A 24313-nucleotide genomic window follows, 5' to 3' on the forward strand; every position below is an offset into this window, starting at 1 on the left:
ACTAAAATAATAAACTCCACCTACACTATAAATTCTGTTTACAACAATACGTTCATTCTAGCATGAAAAATGGTAGATAAATTGTCAATTCTCAAATACCTTATGAATAATTATTGAAAAATTATAATAACCATAGCTTTGTGACAGTGTAATAACTTTTACTTTGAATAACCAATAGTCAAGAATAATAATGAATCTTTAAAAAAATTCTACAGCTCAAATATTGTTAAAATGAAAATTTGCGTTATTGTGATGTTGGATCTGGCTCTGTGTTACAGTCCATATTTTTTCATATAGTCACAAATGCACATGAATAAAACACTCAAAACAATGTAATAAGACAATACTGGACAGATTTTATTCTTGTGGCACATGCTTGGATAATGTTTATAAAGAAGACAAAACAATGGTGGAGGTCTGGTTTCTAAAGGATACAATATACACTTCTTAAGATCAATATAAAATCTTTAAAACAATCAAACAGTATCAGTGCAGTAAATAACAGTGTCAGATATGTTTACCTGAAATTGTTTTGACGGCTAGTCAAGCATTATTTCACAGTCTTTTAACCTATTACAAACTATCTCAAAACAAATGACAAAGTGAAATATCATAATAAGTGAAAAAAGTCTGCTGTACGGAAATGACTCTCTCTGAGCTTATGTACAGTTAGACATTTACAGGTACCATGTAAAACTAGGAGACTAAAAATGAAGTCTGCAGAGTAACTAAATTGACCACATGATTTGATTTCATTTTCCTAATTGCCTGAATTAAAATGCAATCCATCCGTTAGTACAAACAAAACAAATGTAATGACAATTTACTTCAAGGTCGAACTGAAATGGTCTTTAGCTGCCACTTTAGAGCACTAAAATGCAATCATCTTTTTGTGCACTATATGTCCAGTATTTTATCAGTTAGTATTCAACGGTGACACACTTAGTCTTCAGATACTCATTCAGAGCTTCTTGACCTGTTGGGGAGAAATACAGTTAAAACAACATACAAAAGTATTTCTTTAAAAAGAAATACCTACTCAAATGTATCAAAACAATTATCATTCACACAATCTTACCCAAATCTTTGCCAAAGCCAGACTGTTTGAAGCCACCAAAAGGAGCTGCCACATCAGTCTTGTTGTAAGTGTTGATAAACACAGTGCCGGCTTGAAGTTTTTCACTCACATACAGAGCCTTGCTGATGTCGCGTGTAAACACACCTGATGCTAAACCATATTCTGTAGCATTAGCCCTCTGCAGTACGTTGTCAACATCTCTGAATGACGGAGATTGGGGAAAAGGCAGTTTACAATGTTGCTTTTTGTCATGTTACAATAAAAAAAGAAAATAAAAAAAAGCATTAAAGGGACACTCCACCCATTTGCATTAAGCTTTGCATTGTTAGAAACCCAGTCATACTATTGAATGGCCGTGCAACACTCTCTCATTTTCCCCTGAGACGGGAGAAATCCGTTATTTACCTCTTACACTTCCTCCTACGATGAGGAGGAGGAAGTGTAAGAGGGGGGGATTTCTGGTAAGACTACAGACACTCGTTCCTCATCTCTCCCAGGGGGCGGGACCCGCTCACGCTACAGACCTATTACAGATCAGTGGGTGGGACTTTACTCTCTGAAACTGAAAGCAATATCCTCCATCTTGTTTGAAGCTAAGCTAACAGGCGCTGTGGAGACAGATGTTCAGTTATGACAATAGCGGAGGAGAGTACTCAATATGATATAGAAGAAGAGGATTTCGGAAGTCTGATGCTTGAATCAGGTGTTTGTGGCTACCTTTACAAGCCGCATTATAGCGAAGAGCAGCCGAGGCAGAAGACCTGCCTGCCGCGGATGAGGAGCCCGGACTGGCTCGAGTTAGGGCGGACTGGTGGCGCCGGTGATCTTACTATGCAACTACGAACTGCTACGAACACAGAGATAGAGTCCGTCTGTGGCAAAGAATTTCAACGATGACAATTTCTCCTGGACGAAATCGCTGAATCAGACGAGGACACGGATGTTTGTGTTGAGAACTATTCTAGTTTCGCACCACATATGTTCTGACTGAACATCCAGGTACCATGCAATAATTCACCTTTTCGAAAGAAATACAAACGAGGAGTAATGCACTAATGAGTTCGCCAACTAACTAGACATTTTGTGTGAATGAATTTCAAGCTCTGGTGGTAGCTAGCCTTGTAGACGGAAGAGTGATTTCGCAGATATGCGCTTTCTGGATTAGTGGGAGTGGCTTGCGGAGCTGTGCAATGTGGTGCATTGTGGGAGTTGTTGTCTTTCATACAAATGCGTCCTGAAGTTATTTTTTGTCTTTCCTCGGTCACGAAGGCACCAAATTCAAAATTTATTTTACATTTCGACTACATATATGACCCACTTTAAATAAAAAACAATGTTCAAATGGGTGGAATGCCCCTTTAAGTATACAGTTAAATCCACTACAAATCATTCATCATTGCTGGAAGCTGAGTTTATATAGATTGACTGGTGTGAGACAATCAGCATTTTAGAGGTAAAAGTTATGGAGTCAAAATAATGCCACATAGTTTTGCAAAAGAATAAAGTATCACAAAAGAAAATAAAGTTTTGCAAAACAAAAATAAAGTTGAGCAAAGATAAAATGTTTTGCTCACACAAATAAAGAATGGCAAACGGGGGGGGAAGTATTGAAAAAAAAAGATTTACAAAATAAAATAAAGTACTGCAAAAAGAAAGATATAATTAATTGCAAAAATCAATGACAGCTGCGATCCTATTTTATCTCTGCAACATATTTTCCATACTCACACCTACTAAGTTATTTGCAACGCTGCTTTTATTCTGCGTTTCAGTCAAGCTTGTGCTCGCAATACTGTTTTCCCTTTGCGCTGCACTTTTCTCTGCGTTTCTCTTCATGGCGCTGTTTTAACGTGGGGGTGGAGTCAAGGAACCCCGCGAAGTCACGTCACCAGCAGGAGACGCAGCAGATCGCAAAACAGTTCATGCCACCATGGCACTGGCAGAGCAGAGGCATGCAGGTGATGGATTCTGTTTGTTCTGTACAGTTTGTTTGTTTAACTTAATGCGATTAGTATTAACTAGGGTGACATATGATACGTCCTCTTTTTCTCCGCCCAAAATGTCCGGAATTCGGCTTTTGAATGAATGAATGGATGAATGAATGAATGGATGAATGAATGGCTACTGTAGAAAGCAAAAGCCGAATCCCGGACATTTTGGGGGGGAAAAAACAATGCACATTTTAATGTTGATGAAATAAAGGAAAACAGTCAACTGTATCACCTGCATGCGCCTCTGCTCTGCCAATGCCATGGTGACATGAATTGTTTTGCGATCTGCTAGTGATGGGTCTTTCGCGAGCCGGCTCTTGTAGGTGAACGTCGGGAGCTGGCTCGCATATCTGAAGAGCCGACTCTATTTTTAAAAATATAGCCTATAGAAATTAAATCATTATGTAGGCTAATAATGAAATAATGAATGATTAGGGCCCAAGCCCTGAAAGGGCGAAGGCCCTATTGTTTTCGTAAGGATTTTTTTTTCTTCATTATTTTTTTTTTTTGCCTTTTTGCCACTTTTGGGGCCCTTAACATGCTCAAAAACTCTTGAAACTTTGCACACAGGTCAGAACCCGCGGCCATCAGGGCCGGACTGAAGCTGGTACCCGGGCGTGGCAGGGGGGCTCGACAGCGCCCCCTGGAATGGGGTCCGAAATCTTGGTCCATTTATCAAACATGCTTGCATGTAATAATATGAAACTCAGTACACATATAGATCTCATCGGGCCGCACAACTTTCGTGCTCTAAGTTTTACAAAAGCCCAACAGGAAGTCGGATATTATACGTTGTTTGGAAAACGCATACAATGGAATGTGAAATACTCCTCCTAGGGAATTCATCCGATCGCCACCAAACTCGTTGTGAATGAAGTCAAGACATTGAGGATGAATTCTTGCGAACAGATTTTTGATATCTCGAACGGTTTGGCCGTGGCGAGGAAACGAATTTATGGCGAATAATGGGACACAGGAAGTGTGTTATAACTTCTGCATACATTATCTGATCTTGCTGAAACTTCAGCAGTATATTCGTTGTAAGAGGCCGATCACATGGATGTGACCTTTGTGAGTCAAAGTTATAGCGCCACCAACTGGCAGCAGGAAGTGTGTCACTTTCAAAATGCTTTGAAATCACTTTCTTATTTTTACCCGATTTGCTTCAAACTTTATGTGTATAATGTAAACGCACGGCAGATGTAGACCTGTGAAAGAATTATTGATATCTTAGATACTGTTGCCGTGGCAACGCATCAAACTTTAATATTCTTTTCGGATGCTTTTGAGACTCTTCACATGCTTGAAAATGCATGAAACTCGACAGACACATCACATTTATTATACAGTAGACATGTGCAAAGTTTTAGAAACGGGCGTGGTGGAATGGCTCAGTAGCGCCACCTTTAGTCAAAAATGGGGGCTTAGTTTTTCCTAGAATCACAAAAATCGGTATGTATACTGTTCTCATCGAGCCGGACAACTTTCTAATTTAGAGTTATTAGCTCCGACCAAAAGGAAGTCAGATATTTTGGTTTGAATGTGATTTTTCTGGAGAATTCTCTCTCTCTCTCTCTCTCTGTATCTGTGTCTCTGTGTGTGTGGGGGGGGTGTGGGGGATTTGTCTGTTAGGAGAAAGTTGCTTTTATAATTGTTTTTCAAGGTTTCAGGGTCTTTTGGGGCCCTTAACGTGCTCGAAAACTCTTGAAACTTTGCACACAGGTCAGAACCTGGCCGGGCTGAAGCTGGTACCTGGGCGTGGCAGGGGGGCTCGACAGCGCCCCCTTGAACGGGGTCTGAAAACTTGGTCCATATATCAAACACGCTTGCCTGAATTAATATGAAACTCGGTACACATATAGATCTCATCAGGCCGAACAACTTCCGCACTCTAAGTTATTAGCTCCGCCCAACAGGAAGTCGGCTATTATGGGTTGTTTGAAAAATGCATGCTGTGGAATTTGATGTACTCCTCCTAGAGAATTCATCCAATCACCTCCAAACTCGGTGTGCATGAAGTCAAGACATTGAGGATGATAAATTGCGGACGAATTTTTGATATCTCGAACGGTTTGGCCGTGGCGAGGACACGAATTTATGGCGAGAAAAGAGAAACACGAAGTGGTATAACTTCTGCACACATTAACTGATCTTGATGAAACTTCAGCAGTGTGTTCGTGGTAAGAGGCTGATCAGATGGATGTAACTATTGTGAGTCAAAGTTATAGCGCCACCAACTGGCAGCAGGAAGTGTGTCACTTTCAAAATGTTTTTGACAAAAGTGGGGGGGTTACTTTTACCAACAGTTACAAAAATCAGTACCTATATTGTTCTCATCAAGCCGGACAACTTTCTATTTTACAGTCATTAGCTCCGACCAACAGGAAGTCAGATATTTAGGTCTGAATGTGGATTTTTTGGATATTTCAGACTCTGAGTTTTTACCTACTCCTCCTAAGGAACACGAGTAAAGTACAAATCCTATAATAAAGAATAGTTTAGCATCCAAATACATCGCAAATGTTGAAACATTTTGATTTTAATGAGAGGATTACATGAGCGCAACACTGCTGACCTTCGTTTTTATTTTTACATTTAATTTAAAGGATTTGTTGTGGGATATTTTGAGTGTATCATAAAATCAGAATAAGGTAAGTAAAGTAATATTTTCTGTCTTTTATATATACTGTGTGTGTATATATATATATATATATATATATATATATATATATATATATATATATATATATATATATATATATATATATATATGAAGGGCCAAAGCCGGCGGCACCGCCACCCCAGTGCCTTTAAGTAACTAAAGGCACTGGGGTTGCGGTGCCACCGGCTTGGGCCCGTAATCGCTGCTCGCAGCTATATTTTTAATTGTATTTAAAATATCTGACTAATTCAAAGACCAACAAAAAAATAATTATATAGGCCTAAAGGCGCACATTTGTTTCGACTGTCTGATCATTCTCACATTCTGTTCCTGTCATACACGCGATGTCAACCAATTAAACTGCATGAGGGAGGGCCGAGCCAACTCACACACACACACACACACACACACGCACACACTACAGATGCGGATAAACCGCGGATTGGGCGGGTGACGTGACGAAAAATAATATTTTAATTAAATTCGGGCGGGTGGCGGTTGAACCAGTCAAATGAAAAAAGTTTGCCACTAAGCAAATCTGCAAGCTATGAGCCCAGCTGTCAGTATTGGAGGAGGCCTAAGCGTCTAGTAGATGAGACTGCCTGGGGTATTTTGTTTCGATATTAGTTAAATTTTATATTTTAAAACAGCCAATTGTAGCCTACCACTCGTGGAATAGGCATTTAAAAGAGAGACAGATTATGGTCTGATATGACTCAGAAATGACATCGGGCAATGGCAGCGCAAGATGTTCAGAAGAACGCAAGAGCTGAACTTCTACAAGCTCAATAACATCCACATAAAAAATAAAGTAAGAAAAATAGTCAGTCATAACTTTGCCCATTAATTAGATGTGCAAGGCAAGCAGACAAGTTTTTGGGTTGTTATGGACAATTAAAAATGTGAATATTCACGTTGCACAGTTGTGCGGTGGACTTTCAGCGAGTTAAAACCATACTGTAAAAAATAGGTTAAAACATATATTTTTTTAAAGAGCCGTTTGTTAGTCAAAAGAGCCGGCTCTTTTGAGCCGGAATGCCCGCGTCTCCTGCTGGTGACGTGACTTCGCGGGGTTCCTTGACTCCACCCCCACGTTAAAACAGCGCCATGAAGAGAAACGCAGAGAAAAGTGCAGCGCAAAGGGAAAACGGTATTGCGAGCACACGCTTGACTGAAACGCAGAATAAAAGCAGCGTTGCAAATAACTTAGTAGGTGTGAGTATGGAAAATATGTTGCAGAGATAAAATAGGATTGCAGCGGTCATTGATTTTTGCAATTAATTATATCTTTCTTTTTGCAGTACTTTATTTTATTTTGCAAATCTTTGTTTTTTTTTCAATACTTTTCCCCCCCTTTGCCATTCTTTATTTTTGTGAGCAAAACATTTTTTCTTTGCTCAAAACTTTATTTTTGTTTTGCAAAACTTTATTTTCTTTTGCGATACTTTATTCTTTTGCAAAACTATGTGGCATTATTTTGACTCCATAGCTTGTTTCTACCAACCCATTGAATTTGGAGATGATCATGACGGGCCCAAAGGACTCCTCAACAGCAATATACATGTGATCCTGCACGTCACTGAAAACAGTTGGTTCAAAGAAGAAACCTATAGAGATGAAAAGCATAAGCAACTTTGCACTTTTTTTTCCCACTAAGACTAATGCAAACGCTCACACACCTCACCTGGACGGTTTACTTGTTTCCCTCCACACACTAATCTTGCTCCTTCTTTGACCCCTTTTTCACAGTATTCCACTAGTTTGTCCAGATGGGCTTTGTGGTTCTGTGGGCCGTGGTCTGTGGAACGGTCTAGTGGATCACCAATCTTCATCTTCTCTATTTCACTAACCTACATAGATGCAGTTATATGATATGAGTTTTTAATGACAAAATTGTGAGTTATGAAATGATCACAAATAATTATCTTGGTTAAATTATTTTAAGAGGTTTCACCACTCATCCAGATTGTATGACTATACTTTAGATATAATATTAAAGCCATATCACAGTCACAAGAGTGTGTTATGACTATATATCAGAATAGCAATGATTCAGCTGTAGGTAAGGAATCAAAAGGAATATATGTGAAAATAGACATTCAGCTTAAGAAGTTATTAAATCTTCATGTATGTTTATTCCTTACCACTCTTTCCACAAAAGTGTCATGGATAGATTCCTCAATGAACAGTCTCCCTGCTGCAATGCAGTTCTCTCCCTTATTAAAGAACACAGAGCTCATACCCTGTAGACAAGAAGTGTGTGTGGAGGGTACATAACATGTCTGAGATTATAACATTACTTCGATAAATAAAGAATGTATTTTTAATATGATCATGCAATCATGGTACTGAGGTAAACAAACCATTCTGACAGCCTTGTCCAGATCACAGTCATTAAAGATGATGAGAGGAGATTTCCCTCCTAACTCAAGTGAAACCTTCTTCACATTGCTGACTGCACAGCTACAAGATAGACAAGCATTTCTAGGATTCCCAACTTTTATTTAAACCCTATTTGTAATTAGCTTAAATGAAAGAAATGCTGTAAGCATACAAAAATAATATTGAAAGTTTGTATAATTTATTCAGAGTTATTAAGATTAAAATATGATAAGAATAACTACATTAAAATATGTGCCACTATTTTCAATTTGTGGCCCAAATGTGACATCAAGACAAAATCTACAAAACTCTGAAAAGAAAACAAGAAAACAGTCACAACCTTTTAAAAGAGATGCTCATTCACCTTTTCATAATCTGTTTGCCAATCTCAGTGGAGCCGGTAAAACCCAGTTTTCGAACATCAGGGTGGTCAGACAGCCGCTGACCAACCAGAGACCCTAAAATTGACATATTCAATAAATATTTGATTCATATATAAGCAGACAGCCTTAAAAACAGCCAAATTCATGTTTCAAATTCACATTTACAATAGTGATACTGAATTACATACAAAAAAAGTATATCAGTATATGAATTTTGTTGTGTATGCTTTGCGTGTATATGCACCGGATCCTGGTAGTATGTTCACCACGCCCTTTGGAAACTTTGCCAGTGCAGTTAATTCAGCAAACTTGAGAGCAGTCAAAGGTGTGACCTAGAATTCAACACAGAAACAATAACACAATCCTTCATTTCTGTTCCAAACATTGTTTGGAATAAAGATGCCTTGTGCATGTTTATTTAATATTAACTCCAATTTTTACCTGTGCAGGTTTGAGCACCACAGTGTTTCCAGCTGCCAGGCAGGCTGCAGTTTTCCATGCCAGCATCATTAATGGATAATTCCATGGAATGACAATGGCACACAAACTGAACATAAACAAGCAAGAGCTAAATATTCTCAGCATTCTATCCAGATATACAAAATGCATAGCAATTAAGGTGACTTTTCATGGTGAGGTTGGAGTTTGAGTATTCATTTTTATAGGGAGGGTTGATTTACCCAATTGGCTCTTTCTTGGTGAAGGTAAGGTTTCGATTAGGCCGAGCCTGGTTGATAGGAATAGTGCAGCCCTGTGGAGAAAAAAAAAAATAGATCTTTCAGAGACACACCAGAATAGGCTCATTATTTTTATATATATATTTTTAAAATTTTACTAAAACAGTAGTTTCCAATCATATACTGTATAATAACAATAATATTCTTTTTCAGTTTTGTTCTGGGATAATAGCTTCTTATATTAAAGGGATAGTTCACCCAAAAATGAAAATTCTGTCATTTACTCACCCTCAAGTTGTTCCAAACCTGTATGAATTTCTCTCTACTGCTGAACACAAAATAAAATATTTTGAAGAATATAGCTGCAAGCAGCCATTAAGGGGCCAAGGACAAAGAAGGCACGACAACTCACTACTGCATGGCTGGGAGCATCAGACCAACTGCAACAATGACCATATTAAGATGATTTTAGGCAAAATGCCTGAAAAATCAAATACAATCACTAATAATGTGATTTAATGTTTTATCACTTTTGACCAATAGGTGGTGCTGTGACCATATTGATGTGGTGTGGTCAAAGTAAGGTGACAATGACACATGCAAAGTTTGGTGTCAATATGGCAAAGCAGAGATACAGCCTCAAGAGTCATTTTGTCATCATGCCTCAACTTTGTTGCTTCGGTATACAAAAATGGTTTGGTCACGACACGAAATCCATAACTTTTTGTCGGCATGGTCTGGAGATGATACGATTCGATTTTGGTGAAAATCGGACCAATGGCCTAAGGAGTTCGAAAAAGTAGATTTTGAAAGAAAATCAAAATGACGGACAGAAGTTCAGCCGAATAAGGCAATTGATATCTATGTTCTCAGCATAACCCAAAGAATCTATTATGACCAGTTTCATTATAATAGGCTAATTTAATCAAAGGTTATTAGCATTTTTGGAAATTTAATTATAACTTTTGACCACAAGGTGGCGCTAACCCAAAACTTTTCCAGTACAGTCAGCACATTGTGCCGAAGACACATACCGAGTTTCGTAACGATAAGCCAATGTGTTTGTAGAATATAGCATTTTAAAACAAAATTTTAAATGGCAGATGTCCAAAATGGCCGTTATGGGAAAATTGTGTATCGTTTGACTCGGCATGCTGCACCAAATCTCAAGAGACCAGTTTTGTGATTTTAGGCCAAAGCGTCCAGAAGTTATAAGCAAAAAGAGCCTAACCACTAGGTGGCGCTGCACTGAAACTGTGCAGATAGCCTCAGGACATGATTGTCACAACACGTCAACAAAGTTTGGTCAGAATACGTTAAATTGTTGCGGAGATATAGCCTCATGTCAATTTGGTGGGCACTTCATCGAATTCGTTCGCACATTATTCGAGAACTGTGTGCCAAATCAATTTGAAGTCCATAGCTTTTTGTCGCCATGGTCTGAAGATGATCTGGTAAAAATTTCAGTAGGCAACGGCCTAGGAGGAGTTTGAAAAGCAGGTTTTTCACAAAATTCAAATGATGGAAAATGACGTCATAGGAATTTGTAATCGAATCGTCATGAGCCAAGGAATCAGAAGAAAAAAAGGTGACAGTTCAGACTGTCCTCTATCTGTGTGCCAAATTTCATAACTTTCCCGCAAGCAGTTATATGGGCTGCTATAGACTTCCAGAGCAGCAGAATAAGAAGAACAACGCCAACAGACACAATAGTTGCTTGGCCACTAAATATGGATAACCAAACAGTTGATGGGCCCCATTGACTTCCATTGTATGCAAAAAAATACTACGGAAGTCAATGGGGCCCATCAACTGTTTGGTTACCGACATTCTTCAAATTATATCTTCTTTTGAGTTCAGCAGAAGAAAGATATTCATACAGGTTTGGAACAACTTGTGGGTGAGTAAATGATAACATAATTTTCATTTTTGGTGGAACTATTCCTTTAAGGAATCCTCTGGATTCAATACAAGTTAGGCTGAATTAATAGAATCGAGAATTGAACCCGCAACCTTTGGGTTGCCAGTCTGACTCTCTAACCATCTGGCCATGACTAAATGTGATACTTATTATAGGCCTGGTTTCACTGACAGGGCTTAGATTAAGCCAGGATTAGGCCTAAGTTCTATTAGGACATTGAGTAGCTTTTATAAATGTGCCTTAAAAAAAAAAATTACTGGTGTGCATCTTGAGACAAAACAATGGCACTGACATATTTTAAGATGTGTCAGTGCAAGTTACTTTCAGTTAAAACAGCTCAAACATGCATTTTAGTCTGGGTCTAGGTTTAAGGCTTGTCTGTGAAACCAGGCTATAGTTTATAAAACCAATTGAATGTTGATTCATCTTTTAAAACTTGTGTATTAAACTTTAAAGCTGTAAAGTTGTTCTCATCATTTGAACAGTCATTTTAGGGTTTTATTGTGTTGGTATGAAAATTAAATCTAACCTTACACAGAAAAAGGTTACCAAGTACATTTTTTTTCACACTAAATTCATGTTAACATGCATATCTTTTACATTTTGTTACTATATCTTTGAAACTGTGATTATTTTAACATGGGCTCCATTCAGTTTCACTGTAAGCGCCTCACTGTAAACCATATTTTTGCGTTTTTTAAAGAAAACAAGGGACCATTTTTGTGGTAATCGATAGTAAACCTGGAATATGTCTTTAAAGATTTTTGCAAAGAATAATAAGAGGGGCCTCTCTTGTAAATCTTTAAACAAGGTAACTAAAGATTGAAAAAAACAGAATATATAGGATAACAGATTATCCTAAATATGACACTGTGGCATACATCACAACTGATGGCTGATAAATAAATATTCTAATAAATAATATAAACAGACACAAGCAAACCTGAATCTTGTCACACCACCCAGCAAAGTATCTGAATGTCTGGATAGACATGCCAATGTGTGTTTTGAGGGCAAGAGTATAGACCGCTCCTGAGTCTATGGACTCAATTGTGGCCAGCTCTTCCTGATGCTGCTCCATCAGATCAGCCAGTCTGGAGAATGCCCACATACACTACACTGTTACTTTCAGACCGATCTGATGAAGACACTTTAATAACACGTGTATCGCTTGCAGAGACAAATAATCATCATCCATCACGTGTAGTTGTATATTTCCTTTCTGCTGTCATCTTTGTTGAATTTCTTGATACAACTTTTTGATAGCATGGACTGAGCAAATATGATCTGAGTTCTATAAACATAAGTGCAAATTAAATTAAGTGCAACAAAACTCATTGGTTTGGACATAAAAACCTGAATAAAGAGAAACAAGCTCACACATATCTTGATGGGCTAAGCTTGAATGTTTACCATGCATTTACCATTTCTGTCAAAATGACAATTATGAGGATTTGGAATTATTTGTCATTTACCACTTACATTCTGTAAATGATGAACGTTTTGGGTAACGAAACCAATGTTTAACCTGCAGCTTTAAAATATAAAATGCAATTAATTACGTACTTGTAGAGTAGTTTGCCTCTGTCTCTGGGGTTCATCTTGCCCCACTCTCCCTCCTCAAATGCTTCTTTAGCTGCAGCCACTGCCTTTTCCACATCAGAGATCTGAGCTAAGGACACATCACAGATTGCCTACACACAAACACAAGCTGAAATTGAGCATGTGGAAAAGATAATGCAGAAAAGTGGAAAAGTTTGTCCATTGTGTACCTGTCCATCGGTGGGGTTAATGGTCTTATAGGTCTTTCCCCCTTCAGCATCTACAAACTCGCCATTTATGAAAAGCTGGTGAGGGATTCGGATTGTCATATTGTTCAGCTTCTTTTCTACCTACAACAGACATGCAGATACTTAAATAGAATAGTACAAAATTAGAAATATGCATTTAACAAAAAAGCAGTATACAAGACAATTTAACTAATCAACAAAAAATTTTCATAAGCATTCAGTCAGTAGCCGGCAATACATTCCAAAAATTTGGCATGTCTACCATTGTGTTTGAAATCCAGACCTACAGTTTTTCTGATTAAAAATCTTTGAAGCATTATGAAGCATAAAATATGGCAATGGAGACTCCAGACTTCTAAGTAGCTTATTTCTTAAAGAAAGAATCGAAAAAATTCCACTTTCAAATATACAACAATTTGTGTCCTCAGTTCCCAAATATTGAGTGTTGTTAAAAGGAATGGTGAGGTACCAGAGGTAAACATGCATAACATTCCCTGTTTTGTGTTTTTTGTTATATGGACTTTTAGTTTGCATTTTGCCCTGTTCTGTTCCTGTTTCTTGTTTCATGTTTTGTAGTACCTTTGTTGATTGGTCTCCCAGGTGTGCCTTGTTTTCTTGTTACTCTCATTAGCCCTGTCTGTATATAGCCCTTGTGTTCGCTATGTTAGTTTGTCAGTTGTTTCTCATGGATCCTATTATTCATGTTTTCTGGCGCTTTGAGTTCCCTCTTTTGTTAAATAAATATATGCCTGCACTTAGTTCCACACCTCTGCCTGCCTTCCCTGTCCCCCTTCGTGTCACAATAATCTTCTGCCCCAATGGAATATGGGAATGTTGGAATGTGTCCCCGACATAGACTTAGAATGAGTGTACACTTGAACTTGGAAAGTGGGCTGTTTAGCGTGTTATAAAAATAATGCAATTAATGCAGTAATTTCCAAGGCTTTCTCAGGATTTTTCTTCACCACACGGTGAAAAACCAACATGTAGGATAAAGTGTACTGTAGTCTGTCTGGCTACCTGATTGGTCATAACAAGGAAACTGTGATTGGCTCATTAAATCAGTTATAGTTCTTTTGATCACTCCACCCAAACTTGGATAACTGTGGCAATTCTAGAGCTAATAAATGCAACTGAGTGGCACAGACCATTTATTAGTATAATCTCATGTTAAGTTTAAAACAATTCCACTATGCAAATATTATTCATATACTATATTTGGTATTATATATTATAGTATATATTGTATTATTAAGATAATTGTGTATAGCATATGGAACTGTAAAATAGCTAAAGCACTGATGGACAAGTTGTATAAGTAATAATCTGTAAAATGCTGAAACAGTGTCATTTTATTTTTGTATATGAAATCTATATGTATTTTTTAATATGAAGCAGATGACAGTTAACAGTGTTCTACCTGAAACACATATGAAATGTAGTTTTCAAGCCAGTGCAAAAATAAACATAATAAGCTACTATCCATTTAACAGGAGCAATACTAACATAGTCTACGTTGAACTCGTCTTCCTCATCCTCTCCTCTCAGCTTCCTCACACACATTTGAATGAACTCTTGAAAGCTTGTTGCCATGTAAACGTCCACATTCTGCAACTGCAACTGTTTCGCCCTTAACTTTACCTCTTCCACCAGCCTACAGTGTGAAAATAAGAAAAAAAAGTTATATAAAGGGAAAAGTGAGGAAAATAATGTATATTTACATGCATTATATATCATAAGAATTAGAAAATGATTCATGCTCACATAATTACCTGACTACATCCATCGAGGCAGCACCAGACTTAAAGAAGTCAGTAGTGTCTTCAATCTTCTCTACATTAGTCAAAATACTCTTCCACACCTCCTGGACAAAAATGCAATAAATACTTCATGAGTCTTCTGTCTTCAACACGTTATCTTTTAAAATAAAAAAAAAACGGATTTAATATGGGTACAATGTTTGTAACATGCAGAGACACACACAAAGAATATTATGGTGACTATTAATGAATTTAGTCAGATTTTTTTTTTTTTACCCTCATCTGCCCAGCAAATTGTTTTTCATCCTCAGAAAGTTCCACAGTGGAACTGACACCAGCTTTAAAATACTGGGATGCTGCAATCATCTTCCCATCCTCAAACTGCAGGTTCTTCACAAGCAACTAAATACATACATAAGTACAAACACACTTTATGCATTGGTTCACTATCAAAGGTGTAAAATACATGGTGGACACGTTCCTCTTACTTTTAATAAAACAACAACGTCGCATTATACATTACATTTAATTAGGTAAAACGTGCAAACTTAAAAATGAAATTCTATCAAGATTTACTCACCCTCATGTCATTCTGTATGACTTTTGTGTAAAACACAAAAGAAGCTATTTTAAAAATGTCTAAGTGTTTTTTGTTCATTCAATGAGAGTCAGTGGGGTCCAATGTTGTTTTGGATCTCACTTTCATGGTATTGTCAAAAAGTTTAAACAATCTCCATAGTATCTTTGTGCTCCACAGAAGGAAGAAAGAGTAATATAGGTTTGGAACAACAAAGGTGCATAAATAATGACATTTCTTGGTGAAACATCCCTTTAAGGTTTTAGGGCCCAAGTACATTTACATTTATGGCCATTACCATGTGGGCTAGAATTCTGCTGAATCCTTGAGTTAAGACAAAAAGAAATGTATAGCTCAGATTTCATTTTCATCTATAAAATATATTTAATCTATATTTTTTATTTTCCCCCAAATATTACTTTTTCAAAGTATTCCTAGGCTGCTTGTCCAGTTCACACAAAATTTGGTACAGTTTTTCTAGGGACCCCCATGACAAAAACATATCAAAGGCATTTTAAATAAAAACAAGCTGAGCCATATCGCATTAATTATCACGGACGTATCGTTGCGATAATCAATGCGATATGGCTCAGCTTGTCAGTGAACTACGGCTCTGTGTAGTAAATGCCGCTTCATCTGAAAGCAGGTGATGGCGATTTGCTACTAATCAAGGAACCGGCTTTACTGACGAGATGCGCATAACAATGTCATGCGATATATCGCCCAGCCCTAGAATAAAGTCGTTATTTTTGTTTGTTTTTTGCGCACAAAAAGTATTCTCGGCGCTTGGTAAACTTATGGTTAAGCCACTGTGGGCCAGCAAGTTTCAATAACATAGAAGTCTATGGCGGAGTGAGACAGCTATTCCAAAGATAAATAAAAACTGATTCCAACCTGTATGACTTTCCTTATTGTGTAGAACATGAAATTAAAAAAAAAATAAAAAGTTTTTGTTTAGTTTTTTTGTCCATACAATGGAAGTCATATGTCACCAAAACTTTTTGGTTACCAACATTCTTCAAAATATCTTCTTTTGTGCACAGTAGAAGAAAGAAATAAAGCTTTGGAACAACATGAGTAAATGATGACGGAATTTTCATTATGTATGTTTAAGTTTTTGCCAGTCCTTTCACAATGACATTTTTACAAACAGTTATAGGCAAATCTGTAGCTAGTTTAGTAAATTTAAAAGCATAAAGTTTCTCCAAGTCCTTACCGTTTTGCCATCATTCCCAAAAAGAACAAGACCACTTTTGGTTACCAGAGAGGGTCGACTTGCTCCAGGGATTTCCAGAGGTTGACCATTGCTGGGAGAATGGTCATTTTCCAACAGTGTTGATCCATAAAATGACACATTCTACCAGAAGAATGAAAATAACACTGTAGCATTTGACTAAGAGTGTCTACATGTCCAGTGTGCTGTTGTGTGTGTTTAACAGTTAGTTAAAACACTCACTTTGCTGTCAATTTCTGCCCAGGCTCCAGGGACTCTGTCATTCCCTCTGATCCAGTTATGAATGGCTTCTCCTGGCTGGTTCCAGTCAATCTATGCAACCAACCATAGACGGTTGTTGAAATGTTGTGTACAACAATTAGAATCAAACAAGCTATACATAAAGCAGGACCACCAGACTGAGGAACAGCTTCTTCCCAGAGGCTGTGAGACTGTCAAACGCTGGAGGATCTTTGTAGCCCCCCCCAAATAGTGAAAAATAGTCACCGGACTGCATTTGCACTGCACTGTCACTTTAACTGCATTTGTACACTACCTCATTCAGTTAATTTTATAGTTTTTATTTAGTGTATAGTTAGCTAATTTTATTCTCTATATTATTATGTTTTTTTTTTTTGTTTTTTTTTTTTATACATGTCTTTTTCTCTACTTATGGCTTGAAACGGGACCAGAGAAACCATTTTCGTTCCTCCATATGTACCAACATGTGTAGAAATGACAATAAAGAATCCTTGAATCCTTGAATCTATATATTGACTGTTGTGCAGTGCTGGAGAAACTCCACCTTTGAATGTTCTTTCTTCTGAATACACTCATATGTGGCTCCTTCCTCTGGTTGCTTGATTCTCGGAGCTTTACCCGCTGCAATTAACCTGACTGCCTCCACCTACAGTAAAACAAAAACACACACAAGAATCCAAAGGTGCCCTCCTATACAACAACTACATCAGACTACTTTCTGGACTTCAAATCCTACTGTTCCTACATTAAAACAATGACTAATATGCTGTTTTAACTCAATGAATAACAAACTATGTTTTGCAATATAATGAGGCTGTAGATGTTTCTGCAATAATCCACACCATGCCTTTGACTCCCTCTGGGAACAGGAAGCGTTTGTAGATGCTGTTTACATTGTCGTTCGGCTCAACATCGCATTCTCTTTGCAAAAGAATTGGTCCTGTGTCCAGTCCATCATCTGCCCAGAACACAGTAAACCCACCCTTCTTATCACCATGAATCAGAGTCCTAAGAGAAATACATACAAAATAACAAAGAGGAAATTATGTTAAAGGAACATAATTTTACATCATTTATATTACATCCTCATGCCGTTTCTTTCAGTGAGACATACCAAGCTTCAAAAGGAAATCAAATATGATAATATTTAAACACATAAGTACCATAAAAGTATAACATATGACTAATGCGCTACATAATACATCTTCTGAAGCTAAAGCTAAATTAAATGAGTCCATATATTTAAAATGAACGTTTTATTGCTTTTAGTCTATACATTCTAAGAGTCAACAAAGTTTACTTTCGGGAGATACATGCTTTTAAACTTTTTACTTTGTCTATCCAGGGAATATAGTCCAGAAAAATGTATGATGATGCAATGCACTGGATACATTTTGTGAAACAAATTCTTTCAAGAACAAGAATGTATAAAAAAAAAATAAGAGACAACTGCAACTGTAATAGACTAGTAGTGTTGATGCTAACAGCAGACAGTAAAAACACACCAATGGCCTACTTATGATACCCACCTGCCTCTCATTAGATCTTACTATAATACTTCTAATTATGTGCGCATGTGAACGCCATAAGCATTTCTCACAGGTTTGCGTTTAAAGTCAGTGTAGAGAGAATGGTGTCGTCTTAGCGGCCCCTAATTTAATAACAAATGATCGTTGCGACGAAAGCGAATCAATCAAAACTAACTTTAGCTGGAAAATAACTTTATTAAAGAACCGCTATAAAGCCAAAACAATCTCTGTTACCATAAATTATACGTTTATCTCTGTAAAGCTGCTTTGAAACAATCTACATTGTTAAAAGCGCTATATAAATGAAGATGACTTGACTTGACTTGACTAATTATAGTTCCTACGTTCCACACATATACGCGCGCACTCTCTTAAAAAACATAAAGAGAACACACTCACATACTGACCAGTTAATGGCAGAGGCACCTCTGTGTCTGGGTAGCAAGGAGGGATGATAAATAATGGAGCCGTGTTTTGGATGATCTATCACTTCCATAGGGATAAACTGAGAGCAGAAAGGTAGAACATTCAGTTCAGCACCAACTGCCTTATACTGATCCACCACCTCTGTGATGGCCTTTCCCTTCAGCCTCCAGCGGGGAAACTTGAACACTGGCACGCCATCTTTCTCTGCCTCGGTCGCTGGGGAAAGTTTAAAGATTTAGTTTAATTCTGTTTAATTTGTGTAACCATGAAGTTTCCTCAAACCATCAGATTCATATGCGCAAAAAAGAACAGTGCCGTAGCAAAACCAACTTAAACGAACATTCCGACTTTTTGGGACTTTAGCTTATTCACAGTATCCCCCAGAGTTAGATAAGTCCATACATACCTTTTTCATTTCTGTGCGTTCTGTAAGTGTTATTTGACGAACCCACCGCTAGCCTAGCTTAGCACAAAGACTGGATGTAAATGGATAAGGTAGCATACTAATCCCAATAAGTGACAAAATAATGTAAACATTTTCCTATTTACATGTTGTGATCTGTATAGTCACAGCGTGAATAAATAACAAGGCTATATGAGACAGAGACCATTTTTAATCGTATAAATACTGGGAGCGCAGCACACGAGACGCCCTGTTGATGGTTCCGTAAACAAAACAAACGTGACTAACTAGCTAGTAGCGAACGTGACTCGTGATCATGGCTGACTTTGTGGAATTGTCAGAGGAATTTTACTGGGTATCAAACCAAGATCCAGAACCATATAGTTTTGAGCCAGAATACACAGACGAGGAGTTACAAACTTTGGAAGTTGTAAGACAAGATACAGCGAACACCCATGATTGTAAACTATAAATTTACTATCTAGCAATTGCTGACTCTATTACTCCAACTCTGAGCGAACGCTCTGCTCCTCACCACAGGGCGTCTCGTGTGCTGCGCTAATCACTCCGCCCAAGTAGCCACTCCGCCCAAGTAGCTGTGCTCCTACGCCTAGTGAGAATATAGTTCCCAGTATTTATACGATTAAAAATGGTCTCTGTCTCATATAGCCTTGTTATTTGTACATGCTCTGACTATACAGATCACAACATGTAAATAGGAAAATGTTTGCATTATTTTCTCACTTATTGGAATTAGTATGCTACCTTATCCATTTACATCCAGTCTTTGTGCTAAGCTAGGCTAGCGGTGGGTGCGTCAAATAACACTTAAGGCGGGCGTACACGGTGCGAGTTCGGACCAGGATCGGACACTCGGGAGGTCGTGAGATATTGCACACGTTGCGAGTCAGTTTAACTGATAATCGCGTCAATGCAGCTGGTACACGGCACGACTGTCCTGCACGAATTTTATCAGCAATCACGTGAGCTTTCGCGCTAAACACATGGAGACCGTCAATATTGCATGCAGGCAAAGCTTCAGATAGAAAAAATGACAGAAATGTGTGTGCAAATGATTTGTTGTAAAGCAGAGAACAGTAGCCATTCAACATAAAAACTAGAGAGAGAGAGAATTATTATTTTTATTTTATTATTTTTATTTAATATTATTATTATTATGTTCTGTAGTACAATGTTCAAAATAATTTTCTATGCTGTGTTGATGCTTTGGCAATACAATTGTATTTTTGTCATGCCAATAAATTGAATTGAACAGAATTGAATTGAGAGAAGTGTGTGTGTGTGTGTGTGTGTGTGTGTGTGTGTGTGTGTGTGTGTGTGTGTATGAGAGTGTGAGAGAGGGAGAGAGACAGTGTATGCGCACGCTGTATGGTTGCTGCCACTGAGGTATAGCCCCACGTGGTTGTGTATAATTTGGAAATAGGGGACAGCTGGTGAAAATCGGGCCGACTCCCCGAATTTTTTAAACATGTTTAAAGATGATCGGAAGGTCGGGGAGGTGCTTATAACGTGCTCGGCTCGGCTCGTAATTCCTCTCACACGCTGCGAGCCGCGACCATGCGAGCATCACCGATTCCACTCGATTTCTCCCGAGTGAAAAAAATCATCTGCGAGCTCGTAAAAACAGCAAAAATCGCACCGTGTACGCCCGCCTTTACAGAACGCACAGAAATGAAAAAGGTATGTATGGACTTATCTAACTCTGGGGGATACTCTGAATAAGCTAAAGTCCCAAAAAGTCGGAGTGTTCCTTTAAGAACGCTCTGCAAGAAACATGCAATTTTATATTTCAACCACAGATGGCGATAGAGAGGCCAAAGTTCCATAGCCCTTCTTTAATTCATACATATCACAAGACATGACATTTAACGACCTTAAATAACCCTGTCTTCATAAATAGGTCAAATGATTTTAGATTTAAAGAGACTTATTGACCTTGACACATAGTCGTGAGTTTTCTACTGCACGTTCCTACATGTTGGTCACACCAAATGATGTTTTTCAAATATTGCCATTCTTTTAATTATCAATTATTTTTCATTATGATTAGCTGAACAGCTTTATCACCCAGACATTTACAACTTTTTGCCCCACAAAAATATCAAAATGAATTTTAACTCAGAAAACAAAAACATACCATAATAAATGAGGTGCATTCAACTCATATTATGCATGAATTAATTTTTTATATATATTTTTTATATTATAAATCAAAAGGACAATATAATAAAAGCCTGTTCATACCAATAATGTTTGATGCAAAAGCAGAGCCATTGCTGTTACATAAGAGTCTTATTACTGTCCTTTTTCTTTTTTTTTTTTTTTGGTCTGAACAAATCTCATGTGAAAAGCACACCAAATTTTCATGGCGAATGTTTGTGTTGGTGTGAACAGTCCTTAACAGTCACATGAAGTTACATGAAATAAAGAGAATGGGAGACTTACCAAGTGTATCCACTTTTCCATCTTTGTCAGGAATGGTGAACACACCAACAATTGTGTGGCCATCCTTCTTCAGTTCTTTATACACTTCTTGTCCAAAGAGACTCTGGCCAATCACGGCAATCTTCATCATAGATTATTCACTGATATCTAAAATAAAAGGAACACACATTATATTGACAACTCATACTACTATTATAAAATACTATCATTACTACAAATGGTAGCATATTAGAATACATTATGAAATAGTTTCATATAAAAAGACCTCTTCCGCAAGCAGTTCATTTAACCATTAACAAATATACTTCCTATAACTTTTTTTTTTTAAGAAAAAACTTTCTGCATTCTACTTCTCTTGCTTGTTTACTTCTCTGTCTTAATATCAAAACTTGTAATTTAAAAAAGCTGCCTCGGGTTCGAGCCTCCTCCAAGGTCAGCAAGCCAAGTTAGTTTACTATTAACCTTTAAGGCTGAATGGGCAGGCGAACTAGTGAAATATATATATATATATATATTAGATTTAAAGAGACTTATTGACCTTGACACATAGTCGTGAGTTTTCTACTGCACGTTCCTACATGTTGGTCACACCAAATGATGTTTTTCAAATATTGCCATTCTTTTAATTATCAATTATTTTTCATTATGATTAGCTGAACAGCTTTATCACCCAGACATTTACAACTTTTTGCCCCACAAAAATATCAAAATGAATTTATGATGTCATATATATGTCAATATAATGTAATTTTCTTTTGAGAAAAAAAATAAAAATAAAAAATAAATATATATATATATATATATATATATATATATAGCACTAAAATGTCCAGCTATTACTATTGAACTTTTATTGGTATCTAAAATGATGGTAGCCTATTGTAACAGCCTTATTTCCAGCAAAAATAACTCTATTGTGTTATTATTATCATGACATAAAATTACTATGATATAAGATTTTGGTTGTTTAAGGATGTAGCCTACTTGATTCTGTGTGACTTTTTTGCCTTCAAAGACCTATTATAGGGCAAACAAATAGACTTGTTTGTGAACGACAAACTGATGACTGACTGTGGACAAAGGGGTCATTCAGTTCAGCATTAATCAATCTTTTGCATCAAGTAGCAATGGGGGTGGGGCAGAAGAATGATTCTTATTTATCGCTAAATTGAAACAATGATGTAACCCCCAACCCCCCTCCCCCTCCAGGCCCGTGTCCTCCTGATGAGACGACTCGAATGAAGTTCAAGAAGTTAGCGAGTGAAGGGCATACATTTTTGAAGTGTATCATCGGATGATTCGCATCAGTGTAGGCCTATTGCCGATTCGAAAATCGCAATTTGCAGTAGAAGACATTGGCATTGCCTGCAGTTACAGGACAACAGCTACTCGATGTAACTTGAATGAGTTGGAATGTCGGACACGTCCGAGAGACCGGTTTTCTAATATCTATATCTTCAAAACGAATCAGTTCGAATTGTCGAACCGGTTCAACTGGTGTACTGAAAAGAACTGGTTCAAAGTAAGATTCGATCCGTTTAAATTACTACACCATGAGCATTCCAAGCAGGATAAGTATTTAAAAATGAGTCAGGGCAAAAACTAAATATATATCAAAGCGTAGTGGCCAACGGAAAAGTTAGGATAGTTGCTTAACCCAAGTGAAGACCAGGGTCAAACAAAGTTCGATCAACGCGATACGCCCACCACAACAATCTAAAAATGTAACCTGACTTTAACTGCAGATAACGTGAAGCCATTTCATTCAGATTCATTCATCAGGTATCCCACAATTAAAGGTACAATTATTTTCAATGAAATAAACAAGAATTCTTGCAAGAAGAAACAAAGAAGTTTCGCCAACACATATAAATCATAGGTGCGATCATGCAAATCTCTCCCCTTATTTACACAGATTGTATCATGTATGCACAACACATTTCGCAAGGCAAAACTAGTTTACGACAACATGAAACGAGAGTGTGTCCTTTGTCAAGGGAATTTGTCATTGCAAACACTGTTAGTCTACCTGTACTAGATATTAATCGTATTATACCTTTGCACGTCCAGATCAGAGCTGCTCCTCTGCAACTGCAAGAAAGGAGGATTCAGCAGACACTGTTGCTATTTATTTCAGCACAACAGAATTGCAGGCCAGCGATCAGACTACCAATAGCGTTATTACAACCGCAAGGGGGTGGAACCGAAAGTTTCCGCTTCCACAGTTATAGAAGCATATGTTGAAATCATAGTGCAAAAACATGACAAGGGATAGGGATGCAAGCTTTTGTGTGTTTTTATAAGTGTGTATAAGAATAAGCCAGATTATAATAGCAATAAAATGTAGCCTATAAGAATTTAAGGGCCAAAATAGGCTATAACTAAACTTGACTGTATAACGTTTATTGACCTGACAATCTGTCTGGGCAGTGATTCAGACTTGGCAATTTAACAAGCCTTGGATGAGGGAATTCTTGATTCTTTTTAGTCAAATATTGCATATGTGATGATTACGTGAGATTTCCTGAAATGCAGAATACTCAAATTACCTAGAAGTTAGTTTTCAATATGTCTGCAATATTGTCATATAATGTAATTTTCTTTTGAGAAAATAGACTAAACAGCTTGTCTAAAATTATTGTATAAAAATTATGTAAGCTATTATATAGGCCTAATAATAAAAATATATTTGGTTAATACATTTTTCCCCCTCCAAACCTTGTATGAGATGTTAACAATGATATGTTTTATTGACCCCGATACACAGTGAGGAGGATGGTTTAAGTCTCCAAAA

At 37.4% G+C, this 24313-nt stretch overlaps 1 protein-coding gene across 3 annotated transcripts; it reads right to left on the reverse strand.

The window, feature by feature from the left end:
* Positions 1-334: 334 nt before the first annotated feature.
* On the reverse strand, positions 335-23668 carry aldh1l1 (aldehyde dehydrogenase 1 family, member L1). Of its 3 annotated transcripts, none has more exons than XM_081381434.1 (23): positions 23576-23668; positions 21520-21666; positions 18632-18866; positions 17538-17703; positions 17240-17341; positions 16678-16767; positions 16438-16578; positions 14921-15046; positions 14657-14748; positions 14391-14538; positions 12867-12986; positions 12661-12788; positions 12038-12188; positions 9177-9247; positions 8938-9043; positions 8741-8828; positions 8478-8571; positions 8095-8194; positions 7876-7974; positions 7416-7581; positions 7236-7338; positions 1079-1278; positions 335-976 (listed from the first exon to the last, which is right to left on the reverse strand). In XM_081381434.1, exons 2-23 carry the CDS (start codon positions 21647-21649, stop codon positions 921-923), a joined length of 2712 nt encoding a protein of 903 aa, XP_081237560.1. In that variant the 5' UTR covers positions 21650-21666; positions 23576-23668; the 3' UTR covers positions 335-920. The 3 variants fall into 3 exon arrangements, 2 of the variants coding, with proteins under 2 accessions (XP_081237560.1, XP_081237561.1); XR_014031269.1 differs by having other exon boundaries at positions 338-976; positions 7411-7581; XM_081381435.1 differs by lacking the exon at positions 335-976 and having other exon boundaries at positions 1143-1278; positions 7236-7310.
* Between the last annotated feature and the right edge of the window lie 645 nt (positions 23669-24313).

Source organism: Scardinius erythrophthalmus, assembly GCF_964197995.2.
Source record: "Scardinius erythrophthalmus genome assembly, chromosome: 12".
Lineage (NCBI taxonomy): Eukaryota > Metazoa > Chordata > Actinopteri > Cypriniformes > Leuciscidae > Scardinius > Scardinius erythrophthalmus.